Source organism: Lissotriton vulgaris, chromosome 12, assembly GCF_964263255.1.
Source record: "Lissotriton vulgaris chromosome 12, aLisVul1.2, whole genome shotgun sequence".
NCBI lineage: Eukaryota > Metazoa > Chordata > Amphibia > Caudata > Salamandridae > Lissotriton > Lissotriton vulgaris.
In genome coordinates this window covers 633,392,935-633,407,595 of record NC_141700.1, presented here as the reverse complement: position 1 = coordinate 633,407,595, position 14,661 = coordinate 633,392,935, and the positions used below count along the sequence as shown (strand labels likewise).

Here is a 14,661-nt window from a genome sequence, read left to right as displayed (position 1 = left end):
AGCATTGGAGACACTGTTGTGGAAAGGGACTAGACTCCTGCAAGTGGCTGCATTCTGCTGCTTTTCATGTGGTGCATTAGGCAATGTGACACTTGGAGATGTGCTCACAGACTGGTTTCTTAAGTCCTTTCCAGAGCTGCAGGAGGAATACCATTGCATCGTACCCAGTGTTTTCAAATCTCCAGCTCCGACATGCACTCACCACATACTTGCCATTAAGCACCGAAGTTTCGGCCTACTCACCCCTGGAGGCGAAACTCTTACTGACTGATTTTAAAACACATATACTGTCAGTACTTTATCAAACACTGCTATGTCAACAACCAGACCCATTAATGAAGGAGGCATGGTCACAGGACCATGGCCAGCTCCAGAAAGAGGATTAGAGGGAGGTGGTGGCCGACCCAATAGAAGCTTTGGTGGCCGCTCAATTCTGACTTATCCAACTTAAAATACTGCACTGCAAGCACACTGCTGTTCAGAATGGGGTTGATTGACTCCAGGGGTTACCTGTGCTGTGGTGATGCCACTGGGGATTTACTACACACCTTTTGGGGATGCCCAGTGCTTCTACATTTCTGGGAGAGGGTGATGGGGGCTCTGGGGATGATGCTGGGTTGGAGGATGATCTTGCTGCATATTGAGGATGATCTGGAGGGCAATAGATGCCAGAGAGTACTGCTCTGGCTGGGGCTGCTCATAGTTAAACAAGATATTGCAAAAGCATAGATGGACGCAGAGGCCCCCTCTTGGGACGGGTGAGAAAAGGGCATGGATTTCTGTATGGACCTGGTGCACCCGATATATCAGGTTTGGGGGTACCCTCATAAACACTTTAAGATATGGAAGGGCTGCGTTGACCACCAGAGGATACATGTTAAACCCTGTCAGTCTAGGACCTGATCCATTGACAATGAGATATGCTCCTTCAAGGTCGTATAATGTTGAGTTCGCAGGGAGGGGGGGTGGTTCTTGGCTTTACGGGCACTGTGTTTGAGTGTGCCACTGCTCATAGTGTTACCAGTGTCAATGCACAATGCTCGGAGTATACTTGTGTTGTGACAGCTAAGATTTGCTTGTTTTTTTTTTTTTGCATGGTTTGTGCGAGACTTAGCTCTTGTTATTAAAACTAGGACCTCAATAAAAAGTTTTTTTTTAAAAAAGAACTACTGTCTTACAGGACCACTAGGGCACTTTGCGAACAGCCTGAAACTACTCCCTCCTATTTCGCAACAGTGAACAGGTCATATATTTATGTCATGGAAGTTTTGGTTACAAGTGGTCCTAAAAAGCCTACCTCTCTGTCCCTTTTGTTCACCATTCACAATTTCGAAATGGCTTATGTGATCCGGGACCAGGGTCTCAGATATTGAACGCTAAAAGGCTGTGGAAGACATTACCTAGTAGAAATAGAATATGCAGAAATCTGCTTCCAAGAAACTTACTACCATAATAATAATTATTCCATTTGTAAAGCACCTGGTTACATCCAACGGTGTGTCCCCCCGCTAGGATAAAGACTCCCAGAGGAAAATAAAAAGGAAAGACTGTATCTAGACTAGGAGGAAATGGGATTCTGAGAAAGACATACAGAAAATCCTAAATTAGGGGAGAAATTGTTACGTTTTTATTCCTTTGTGAAAGATGCTTTCAATGGGTTCGGCTCTCAGAGTCAATGGTAAAGTGTTCCACTTTTTGGCTGCGAGATAGCCAAAAGATCAAGCTCTCATCCTGGCTCTTTGGATTTTGGGCACTATGACCAGATGGGCTCCCGCAGATCTAAGATTGCAGGAGTGTAAGATGTTATCATCTAGTGGAGGTAACTTGGACCTCTATTCCACAGAATTCTGTGACAAGAGAACATGGCTTTGCAGGTGATCCTCTTTTCCACTGGCAGCCAGTAAAAAGTAGACAGAGCTTTAGAAATGGATGTTCTTCTAGGAAGATTCAGGACCAATCGTGTGGCAGCATTTTGAATACGTTGCAGGTTGCTGAGGCTTTTTTGGAGACTCCTAGATAGAGAATGTTACCATAGTCTATTGGGGTGTGACTAGAGTGTGCACAAGGGTTTTTCTAGCCTTGATAGGTAGTAGATATAGGAGTTTCCTTAGGTCTTTAAGAGTCCCAAAGCAGTTTCCGGTTGTCTTACTGATTTGATTCTCAAACGAGAGTTTGGGATCAAACCAGACCCCCAGATTTTTAGTTTCCTCTTTAGGGGCAGAAGTTTGCTCCAGAGCCTGGGGCCACCATGCCGATGATCAGATTGAAGGTGTTTTCCCGACTGGCGTTACTTTGGTTTTATTGCCGTTAAGTTTAAGGCAATTGTTCATCCATGAAGTGAGCTTCCCTAGACAAGAGGAGACCTGATTAGCCACTGTCTCCGTGTCCTGAAATAGAGTGACAATAAGTTGCGTGTCATCCGCATATGACACAATAGTGAATTTGTATTATCTACAATTTCTGCAAGGGGGCCAATATAAAGATTGAATAGAGTGGGGCTCAGTATTGATCCCTGAGGGGCCCCCTGGCTGAGAAGAATGCTCTTAGATGTATGTGGGTGCTGAGCGACTTGGAAGCTGTGAGAAAGGAGGTCATCAAGCGAAGAGCTGAGCCCCTAACCCCACAAAGCCCTAGCCTTTGGAGAAGTAGGTTATGCGATATGGTGTTGAATGCTGCACTTGGGTCCAACAGGACCAGTGCTGCAATATGTCCTGCATCTGCACATTTCCTCAAGGTTTCCATAGCGAGAAGTAGGGCTGACTCCATAGAGTAGGAGACTCTAAAGTCAGATTGTGAAGAGTGAAATAGATTATTAAGTTTGAAGTTATTTACAAGTTGATTATTCACTACTGTCGCTGTAATTTTGGCAAAGAATGGTAGGATAGAAATTGGCCGTAGGTTATCTAGCAGCATAGGGTCGGCGGAAGGTTTTTTTATGCAGAGGGAGAACTATTGCTTGCTTCCATTTTTAGTGGAACCTCACCTGAGCGAAAGGATATATCTATAAGCTGTTGGACATAGGGTAGAAAAAAATCCATTACTTGCATCAGGAGTTTAGGCGGAGCTGGATCAAGAGGGGAGCCAGATTTGATGCTCATGGCCAGACCCTTCAGGTCATCCAGCGTGGGGGTTTTGAATTTAGAGAGGCCAATCCCTCCAAATGCTGCTTCATGAGAGGTGTCAAAATTGATACAGCTACATGCTTCTGACGGGAATGTGTCAGATCTTCACTGCTTTAGACGCAAAGAAGTCAGCAATTTTATTACAATTTTCAAAGATATCAGTGGAGGGGCCAATGCGCTTTCTAGCGATGACAGTGATTTGAGACTAGAGAAAAGTTCTTTAGATGAATTGTTGGCTTGCTCAATTTTATCAGTATAGAAAGCACAGCAGTGTGTTTTCTTAATGAGTGCATGGTACTGTTTAAGCTCATTTTTATAGATGGTTTTACTAGTGGGGCAACAATCCGTCCTCCACTTATGCTCGAGGTTTTTACAATTTTTTTTTGCTGTAATCAGAGTTTTGTTGAATCAGGGGCAGGATTCCGCCGTGTTCTGAGAGGTCTACAGTGCTAGTTTGGTTATAGCACCTAATATCCATTTTTCGAAATCTGAGTTTGCTTTATTGAAGTCATCCCCAAGTTGGAGGTTGGTACTCGAGAGATTCGGAGTGAAGGTTTCAGTGTTAAACTTAGTTCGCTTCCTTTGGGTGATCATCTGACTAGGCATAAAGGAAAGGGGTGGTCTGTCAAGAAGCATGCCAAAGGCCACCAAGTGGTGGTCTGACCAGGGAACTATTACTGGGGTGTCCACATCAATCTAAGGAAAGTTGGTAAATATCAGGTCTAGGAAATGTCCTAATTGGTGGGTGTTCACTTTTTGAGTTAGATTCATAGTTATAAGTTGCTTACATAGAGATTGGGCTTCTAAATTGGAGTTATTGCCAAACTGCAAGTTAAGGTCACCTAGGATTATCAGGCTGTTATGGATAAGTGCTGGCTGGACAATACTCTCAGCGAGACTGGATATGAACTGTGCCGCTTGTCCTGGTGGCCGATAGATCAAAAAGCCCGCTAAAGCGTAGTCTTCTACTGCGGTCAGGGTGAAAAAGATGGCCTCACCGTTTTCAATGTTAGCGGCCTTAATGGTGCATTTTAGGACAGTTTGTTGATTAATGCTATCCTCCTCCTCTTTTAATAGGGCAGTCTTGTCTTAGTACGCCAGGATTTCATTTTTGTGTTTAGTCAGAGACTGCACTTTGTACTTACTAGTGGGCATCAGCTTTATATGTTCCGGGTTGTAGTTACAGTGAGGGCAGTTAAGTAAGTCGACATCTAAGATTAGATTGTGCCATCATGCTTCAGGGGTTTTAGGAGGTGCTAGGTCTCTAAGTTAGTTAACGAAGTATTTTAGGAGTTGACAGACAGTAAAAATGGCAAGGACCCTGGCCCTAGCCATATGCATACGGGTGCAAGCAGGTTTGCCTTTGGTGCACCAGCAGAGCGCCCGCTGCATGCGTGCGTGCTGCGGCCATCCTGACATAGTCTGCCTACAGGGGTGTGGCCAGTTCCAGCTAATCCAGAGGCAGTAGGGCAGGGAGTGAGTACACTCACCGTGACCTGCAGTCGGTGGCTCAGCAGGTAAGATCAATCGCAGCGAAGTAGTGTGCAAAATACCAGCAGTTAAGTTAAAAGGGGTCAGAAAAGCGGAGCCAGGCAACTCCTGCACCGAGGTGCTACAAGGAAAGTAAAATTAAAAATATAATAGAAGGGAGCCATGCACCTCCCCGCATTAAGTGCTACAAGTAACTAAATAGTTAGAACACTCCAGTCTGAGTGATAAGACACTCAGATGGGAGTGGAATGCACGTTTAAGAAACTGCTCCTACCGGAGGTTAGATCTGGCACGTCTGTGCCGCGGCCATCCTGAAATAGTCCGCCTCAAGGGGCGAGGCCAGTTCCAGCCAATCCGAAAAATCTGATATCAATAATTTACGTCGCTTTCACTGAGCTCTACTTCATGGGAACTGGTACACAGTCTGGGAATGCTGTGTGACTCCTACTCAGTCTTTCTAACCTGAGTATGATAAAGTCATAAAATAAGCCCTGCTCCCCTTCATTAGAGATGGCTCTAGGGTTCCCCATTTTTCAGCATAGCATAAGTAGCTCTGAAAGCAAGGTGGCATTCTCTGTAGGTTGCAGCAATGACCATCAGTGTAACTGACTGGCTTTAAGAATCATCTTTGTGATTTAAGGTGATGCCCATGTTTTTGATACCCAGGGAAGCATCGGTTCACCACAATCTGATGCATATCATGTAACATTAAAAGCCTTCAATTGCATCAGTCATGCAAATCCTTGCCTTATCAATGACTCACATTGGTTTTGGACTCCCACTTACATTTCATATTACAAAGACTACTGTACCTCTTTATTTGCCTGTTCAACTAAGGAAACTATTTAAATGCCACTGTACTATCTTCAAGAGCAGACACACAATGGATCATGCTTATTTATAAATACAAATGCTGCCTTATCTACTGACTAAAACATTAGCATCTGCTGGCCACCATATTCTGCTTCAGACACCTTTCGAAATGTCCTCTTTTGTGGTCAGAGAGCCTGCTGGGGAATAGGAAAGTAACGTTGATACATTTTTGAGGAACCTTAAGACCTGTGTTTTCAGAGGCTATTTCCTGTTGGCGTGTGCCTATTTTGGGCATGTAAATGTCTTTAACTTTAACATTTAATCCCCATCACTGCTGGTACGCTTCTAGCAGGCAAACATTCCCGGATCAATGTTGGAGACTGAAATCTGAAATTTTTACCATAACCCTTCAGGGCGAGTATGAGGTTAGGGTGATATAACATTGATGATCCTTTATGTAATAAATACTACTGATCAGTCATAATTACTCCCTCTTTAAACTGAATTCACATTATCAAAAGTAATATTCCACTGTCTAACATAATGTATTTCTTCTTCTATTGCACAGTAGGTGTGATTTTTTTAATCACATATTCTTTTGGAAATTACCGGACCAGCATTGGTACAAACCCACTATGGTGACTTTTATCCCTATTTCCTACAAACCTTCAAAAGATAAGTATTTTAAAGCACTATTTGGTACATTTAGCAGTTCATTCCACTTGAGAACCACTTTCGTGATTTAGTATTAGTTCTAAAAGTGATCCTGACAAATTAAAAGCGCTGCCGTCCATCAACTATTCTTCATATACACTGTGCACAAAAAACAATAAGGAAGGAAAAGACACCCTGTGTGTTTGGAAGAATAGTGATAAAGCAAGATTGTTTGGGTAAGGGAAATGCAACTTTAAAAATTAAACTAGTACTGAAATATACTGTGTTGTATGCATTACAAATGCCTTATTAAACTACATTTCTTAGCCATTTTCCCAATTTAAAGTGTGTCACCGTGCTTCTGCCAGTCAATCAATGGCCAACACACAAAGGGAGGGGGAAGGGTCCAAGGGAACTAATTTAAAGACCGACGAGGAGAGTATCCCCTAATAAAATACAAGTGTAACACAAGAAATCCTTAGGACAATGTTAGCACACAAATATGCATCAACAAATATGCATCAGTAGATAGAAGGATTGGAGACAAAGGGCTAGATGTAGGTAAATAGGTTTGAACCGATTCTTAAATACCGAATTTTACTGATTCGGTATTTAAGAATCGGTAAAACATATGTAGGTAAAAAATCGTTAAAAAATACCGATTCTGAAAGATTCGGTATTTACCGAATCGGTAATTACCGAATCGGTATTTGCCATTGATTCCTATGGGCCTTGAAGCCCATAGGAATCAATATCAAATACCGATTCGGTAATTACCGAATCAGTAAATTTACTGAATTGACATGGGGAACAGGGTGTCACTTTGACACCCTGTTGCACCCCTGTTTCAGGCTTGTGTGCCATGTGACACACATACATGCCCTTAGGGCATGTCTGTGTGCCACATGGCACAGGTGTACATGCACAGATGTGCATGTACACAGGAATTCGTTATTTACCATTTAATAGTATTACATGGTAAATACCGAATCCTGAATGTCCTGTAGCACTGTTAACAGTGCTACCTACATAGCAAATTACAGATTCGGTATGTTTACCGATTGGTAATTTTACCGAAGCGGTAAAATTTACAGATTCAGTAAATTTACCGATTCTGTAATTGTACCGATTCGGTAAAATTACCGAATCTGTAAGTTTTTCAAACCCCTACATACCAATGTCCAAATAGCGGTCGGAAACGGCCGAAAATCGGTATTTTCGGCCGTTTCCGACCAGTATTTGGACACCTACATCTGGCCCAAAATCTCCCATATAAGCAGGGGGACAATCCCTTTTAGGACGAAAACCCTCACCCACCATAGGTTGCATGATTCATCATATGGGTTTCTGTGGTGCATGTAGTGCTATGAGGACCAGCCTTAACCGCATTAGCAGGTTCTCATACGTTTGTTAGAGAAAATACACTTACCAATATATTTAGAATAAGCGGCCACACCTCTACCTGGCGAGAGCTCAGGGAAGGGGGCCCAGCTCTGTAAAAAACAAGATCTTGTGTCACACCCTGCATCCACAAATGTGGGCACTGATCTGTACATCAATGTGTGTGCAGAAAACCGACCATTCGGGACAGCACATGTAGGGAAATATAGACCTCAGCAGATGTGTCTATATCGCTTTAAAATGGTGCACATGACTGCTAGCCCATATGCACAGAGCTCCTCAATAATCAGAGTGTAATTCACTTGGCTGCGGCTGGATATGGTATTACAATTTGTATGTATCAAGGATTATACCAATATCAGTAGACATAGGACCCCAACCAAGTGGTATCATGACCTGCAGCTGTTGTCACTTACTGTCTTATTGATCACTGACTAACAAAAGAGGAGGAAATATTCGAATGCATTTTCTAATTGCTCTGTGCAGAGCACAGATATTAGATCTCCCCTAATATAGGCTACTTCTATTTGGTGACCATTAGACACCAGAAGATAGATTGTTGGTTGTGCGTGCTCTTGGAACGGGCATGCTAGCTCACCATCTGCGATCTCACTTGGGAAAAGGGTTTTTGAGAAGGGCTGGTAAATGCTCAAATCCATAGGCACTGAAGACACTTTCTTCAGGACTAGAATTATCTCTGCATATTTAGAACTTTTCTCTTGTGCAGGGGTACATTGCCTGTGTTCACTTCTCCATTTTTCCCAACAAGGTTTGTGTTAGTTAACAAATATATACATACATACATAGATATATGGCACTTCTATAGCTTAAGCAATTTAACCAAGATAGGGCTAGTGTTCGAACAACAGTTGCAGATACTTTCTGTTGGAAATGATACAAGAAATATATATTTAAAGGAATGGAACTTCATTTTGAAAGTAATCTGGGTCAATGAGGCATTCCTAGGGGTCTTACTGTTCTAGGACAAGTGATGTCATACGCTTCGCTTGTCCGAGGTCTAGAAATGAGTGTGCTCAATAGCAGTAGATGTGGGTAGGGCATCACTCATTCCTATCAAGGGCAGCAAAGATATTACATAATTGACACAGTATAAATTCAACCTTCAAGGTTAACACTGTCCCCACCTTTGCCTTTGACCGCTTCAGCGCAGGCCCCAAGATCTCGTACTGGAGGTGACTTGTGAGGAAACGGGGACCTCCACCAACCGTCAGCACACCGGGGAAGTAAGTGTGTTCCAGCCAGGGAGCCCGCACCCAGTTTGGGATGGTCGTGGCCAAATCTGCATCTCCCTTACTGTATATGAGTGTTAGGACTTCCTGCATCCATGTTGTGCCTACGTGACAAGAAAGCAGTTGTAATGAGTTTATATAACACAATAAGCAAATGGACACAGAGAGACTTAGCATTTTCTATCACAAGGCTGTGGAGTTGCCACTGTGTAGCAGCTATAAAATATTGCATATTAAAGGGTTGGGTGCTTTACAGCAGTGTGGTACTGTTATGTTGCGCTTATTGGGTCAAGCAGTAAATACATACAAGATGTTATAGTGATACAGTGGGGTAATGGATAATGTTCCCATACCTACAAAGTGTGTTAAAGACCGACTGCTAAGCACAGGGTTGGTGTACTGACCTTTGACATTTAGAGAGAGAAGTTGAAATACAGGTAAAAAACTTCTAATTGTCAAGACTTCTCATATTATAAACCCAAGTAGTTTAAAATGGTATATATTCTGCACTGTTAAGATACGTTGACCAAATAAATTCTATGCCAAAACTAAAGTTAAAGGGAAGTTAAGGTTGATTGAGTTTTGATAACTTCTACAATGCAAAACCTAAAAAGCTATTGAATTCATCGAAAGAACCATCTTTTCACCCACCACGGTTGTACCAACGTAACCTTAACTTCCATGCCATCCACAAACTTTTACCAATGTCAAACATTTGTATACATAAACTACAACATTATGTAATTCTCCATGTCATGAATTACATCCATAATGATGACTAGTGGATGGAATAAAAAATTCTAACATCCCAGTACAATAAATAAAAAGGGCTATCATGCTCTAACACAGAAGTAGTATGTTATGATGTACCATAAGACCTCATGACGGTCCTCAATGGAAGATGCTTTCATACAAAAAAAAAGAAAATGCCCCCAAAAACAAACACTTGCTCAATCAACATTTCTGTTAAGTCTCACTTCTGCTTCTTCGCCATGCAGTCACAGAATGTTTTGCACTGTTATCAACATACTTCCTCATCTGGCATTGAAATCTCATTTTCACCTTTCACATGTGATGGTGGTTGTGGGAGTTAATGATAAGAGGGAGTGCAGCAGTAGTGAGGGATATGGCTCAGACAGTACCTTTTATTTTTTCCTGGGTGGCAAAGCATCACATCAGATAGATAGGTGCTTCAAGTACTCCAGGATGAATATACTCTAGCTTTCCTATACACCCCCCTACACACACACGACATGCACATTATCTTCTTGAGGGCACTTGTACATTTTACGGAAGGAAGTTCATGCTTCCTTGGAAAAAGAAGCTATAGAGAAACAGAAACTGAGACGCTTTGCTACTACCTATATTTCTTCTACAAGAGATTAAATCTAGTATGGGTATAAATATATGCCAAACATCAAATATTTATAACATTACAACAACATGATTGATTTTATGAGGTCATATTTATTATTTTCGTTAACTTCATTTTTCCTTTTTTTACCAATGCATTGAATGTCATTTTTTAAATAGATACAAAACCTTTTCCGTTTTTTTGTAAAAATGTATATACATGTAGACAATCATGCAAAATTAAATACAATTTTGTTGATCCCGAAAATAACAAACCTTCTTACAACTCATACATTCCTCACAATCGAACATACTCATACAAGACACTTATGCACATCTGGATTAAGAGGGAAACATAAGATGTAAATCATTTCCACCAAGATGAAAAAACAATAAGGTCTGGAAACACAAGGTTGACGCGTGTTTCGGTGGGTTAACACAAGACGTGAACCACCTTCTTCAAGACCTTGTCCAAATCAAGCACAGTATCACACAGGCAAACAAACAGGGGGAACAAGTTTCCTGTATTATAAATTCTAATGTCCAATACTGGAATGATGGAGTCTGTATCGAGGGTGGGGACCCCGTTTCACTCTGGATACCTCACAATATGAGACATATAGCTATATCTGTCCCAAAGTCCAAAAACCTATATACAGAAAAAGGGTGGACTTTGGAAGTATTGCCTGGAAAAAGAACAACCAAGGGCTTTGTTATGAATTCAAAGTAGAAGAGAGCGTCACCCCATCAGCAACTTGGGCGAATCATGCTTACGCAAACCCAATGCATTTTGGGAACTTTCCATGCTCCTTGAACATTCTCTTTGTTTACCATGGCGATATAATTTCTCCAGATGAAGGGCTTGCTCGAAATGCATTGGGTTTGCGTAAGCATGATTCACCCAAGTTGCTGATTTTGCAAACGCCATAAAATTTGAACTTTGAACAATCACAGTGATAAATAATATCAAAATGTGACTCGAGTTTTGCTTTTGCTTCTACTCTTGAATTAACATTTGATTAATTCTTCCTTTGGAATCTCGACTGTGCAATCAGGGAAACGCTCTCTTCTACTTTCTAATTACGCTGTTGGATCAGCAAGCGATACCCTGGTACCACGCACAAAGTTATGTTACCTTCTTGAATCTACCCTTCTGTACTTTATAAGGAGTGCATGTGCAACCATTTTTCATTTATTATGAAATACCCATTATTATGTACTCAAATAGCATACCCATCAAATAATGATACTGCAGCGTGAGTTATTTAGCAGAAACATGATTTGCACATTATTCAGAGATGGTGAGGTCAGATTGAGGCATAACATGCACACCAGATAAACGCATGTATTATCTTACTGTGACCATTTTCAGAATTCACCTGCACAGCGCTCGAGCTGTGCTTGCAAAGTCTCTCGTAAATGAAACAAAGCTTAAAACGGACTTAGAGCCAACCTATTACTTATCATTGGTTCGGTCCGACATCACTCTTGTTTACTTGATTCCTATTGGTCAGTGCCAACTCCTCTCATGCTTCCTCCTTGGGCTACGTCTTGGGTCCCTTTCCAGCAGTACTGCTTCCTGTGGCCTGTGTTCTTCCAAAGGCTCATCCAGGTACTCTTTTTTTTAACTTACTTTTCGGTATGCACTCCTAGAGTGCATGTCTTTGCAGTTGCTCTCCTTAACCCACGCCCTCCTCCCGCTCTGGGTTGTGTTGTCATTCCTGACCATTTCTGTCTATTTAGCAAATACTTACTTGTGGTCTCCAATGTTTTTCCGACTGAATAAATGTCTTCCTAAAATCTCATCCAGCAGCGTCTTTTTATTTCTTTTAGAAAATTCTATTTGTTTAATCACCCGCTGTTAGTGGCATCCATGCGTTAATGCACTCTAGAGTGCCAGAAAACTTTAAAGACCACTCTGATGTACCTGGAAGTGCACAGCACCATGACAAGATGTTGTCAGATGACTCTCCCTGCATGTCTATTTCCATGCTTGAAGCGGCAAGTGAATTTGTCTTTCAGTGGAGGGTGGAAAGTCCATTATCTCAAGCAAAGCGATAGATAACAAAGCCCTCCCCTTCATTCCCCTCTTCACCTTCTCCAGATCTAGACACCGAATTCGACTGGTGCCATTTTGCGAAAACTGGCAAAGTAACATTTTACAAAGTATTTTTTTTATTTTTGCTTGGTCCATTATGTTTTGTACTTTGTGAAATCACTATATCTGCAAAAGCTCCATAAGTTGTTCCTGAACGGACAATAGCGCGAAGAGTAAGAGGATTGAATGTGACATGACAGCTAGAACTGCTGACTTTGGAGCTGGGGAACCAGGTTCGAGTCTCGGCTTCGGCTACACATCCTTTGATTCTGGGCAACTCACTTAATCTCCCTATGCCTATCAAAAGAAAATGAATGTGTCCTTGTGTAATGTAACTGGTGCTCATGTAAACCACTCCAATACCTTTGTAATGCGTTTGCACTATATAAAACTTCAAAAAACGAAATGCATTATGCGAAAGGCCTGCAATTACATTATTGTGCAGCACTCCCCTGTTTCACACACCTCTTCTGCTCTCCGCTGATTCCCACCCTCCTCCCTCGGGTTGTTCAACCCACCTGCTCTGTTTTTAGACATATTGCAGAGCATCTCTGGCTGCTTTGAAACATGGATTAAAGGGAAGAAAGCGCTATGACACAGCCATTGCTGGTTGCATGATAGTGTTTTTTTAATTTACTTTAAGCCATGCTGCACAGCAGCTCTAGATGTGGTGCAACTTTAAAAAAAAAAAATTGGACAAAGCCAATGTATCTTGCATAGGTGAAACCAGTGGCATAGCAACGGAGGGTTGGGGCGGTCTGCCCAGAGTGGCGCAAGTTTTGGGGCCAGCGGCCTCTACCTCACATCTGACCTGCAGCCGCATGGGCAGCAATAGAAGGAATCGAGCGCCAGCACGCCCCCTGCTCTTACGCGAGGGCGTCAAAGGCTGGGACCGTCACGGGTGGCAAAAGGCCAAGCTACACCACTGGTGAAACCTAAAGGCTTTGCCGATGCTTGTTCTTCAGGCATTTGTGTCAGTTTTTTCTGATGGAATATGTTTGAGAAAAGGGGCAGGAGTTCGCTAATTGAACACTACTCTGAATCCTGAATTGGGCGCATACACTTGTAGCAAGGCACTAAGAGTTACTATTGCTCTTAGTGGGCGGCTGTGCTTCTCTAATCCATCCAGCTGTCTCCATAGTAACATGAAGGTTAAAATCAAACTTGAACCTGTTGGAAAGGACATAGCATGAGCCAATGATGTGGAGAGCACCCAAAAAGACTCATGAGCGAGAAATGGACACATTAATTATCCATTCTAGAAATGTAAATGAATAGGTAATTCTTAGGAAACATTTTTGAGTTGCCCAGTCACAGCTTTATAGATGATATCCAGAAGGACACACCATGATTAAAAACATAGATGCTTCTTTAGATCAGCTGCAAAAGGGCTGTTTCCTTCTATAATCCAGGAAGATGCCCTCCATGAGGATATTGTGACTTCTCCATGCACCCAAACCCACCGAATTTCATGTGTATTGAATCAATGACATTCCATGAGTTTCAAAACCCTCCAATGGTCATTTTCTACATGAAATACAGGTCAAACCTGATCAGACCCTCAAAACGGAAAGCATCACCAAAGCAGACCAAAACCTACAATTCCTAAAAATGTCCATATGCCTTTCATTACGCTAAATTTAGTCCTTGCATTCCCTACTAAATTCAGCACAGATAGTCTTTTATTTGCCTGCTGAAAGTGGTTAAGTTTATTAAACAATCCAAAATTATACTTACAACGTAGTCATGATTAACAGACCACAGACTCCAAATTCCAGTTTATGGATTTTCTTATCAGGCCAAAAATAATTGAATATAAACGCACCTTAAAATCAGAATATATAGATACATGAAAATCAATACAGAGCTGAGTCTACAAATATAATTCATTGGGCATAAAGGGCACAAAGGGATGAACTCCAAAATCAAAATACAACACAGAATTGAAGTTGAGTCCAAATCCTTTTTCATGAGGAAGGAAAAGAAAAGTTATCTTTCCCTACACGGCTCTCACTGAGGGCCCTGCCTATTTCCCTTATATCATACCCCAAAGGAGTCAGCACGTGTTGACTTCCAAAGAAGTACTCACTTCAAATGGGTCTGATAGCTTAAGGTTATGGAGCTCACTCTAAAATGCTCCTTCTCCTCCGAAAATGCAAGAAGTCTCCCTATGCTCTCCCTGCGCATCATACACAAAGACAATATTCCGCCAATCATACGTCGCATGTTAGTCTATTTAATTGCAACATTTCTGTACTTTTCCATAGGAGCCGTGTTGTTCATCCCCTTCTCCAGTGGCCCTGATTCCCAGCTCGGCCAGACACGAAAGGCGTCCTCCCTTTTCGCCTTCTAGTCTTCTACAAAGACATTCCAGGTATCTCTTTAAATCTAAGAATAACATGGTTAAATTCCTGCACCTGCAGTAGGATGAGAACATATTGTCTTCGCATACAAAAAGGATTCATTTAATTAATTCTTG

General features: G+C 41.9%; 1 protein-coding gene across 2 annotated transcripts in view; it reads right to left on the bottom strand.

Annotated features, from left to right (window-relative positions):
* The window catches only part of LOC147677901 (sulfotransferase 2B1-like), a 428,603-nt gene that overhangs the window by 101,013 nt on the left and 312,929 nt on the right, over window positions 1–14,661 (bottom strand). For both annotated transcript variants that reach the window (XM_086946529.1, XM_086946528.1), the window contains exon 2: window positions 8,627–8,835. In XM_086946529.1, the coding sequence (XP_086802655.1) occupies window positions 8,627–8,835 (209 nt within the window). The remainder of the gene's footprint in view (window positions 1–8,626; window positions 8,836–14,661) is intronic.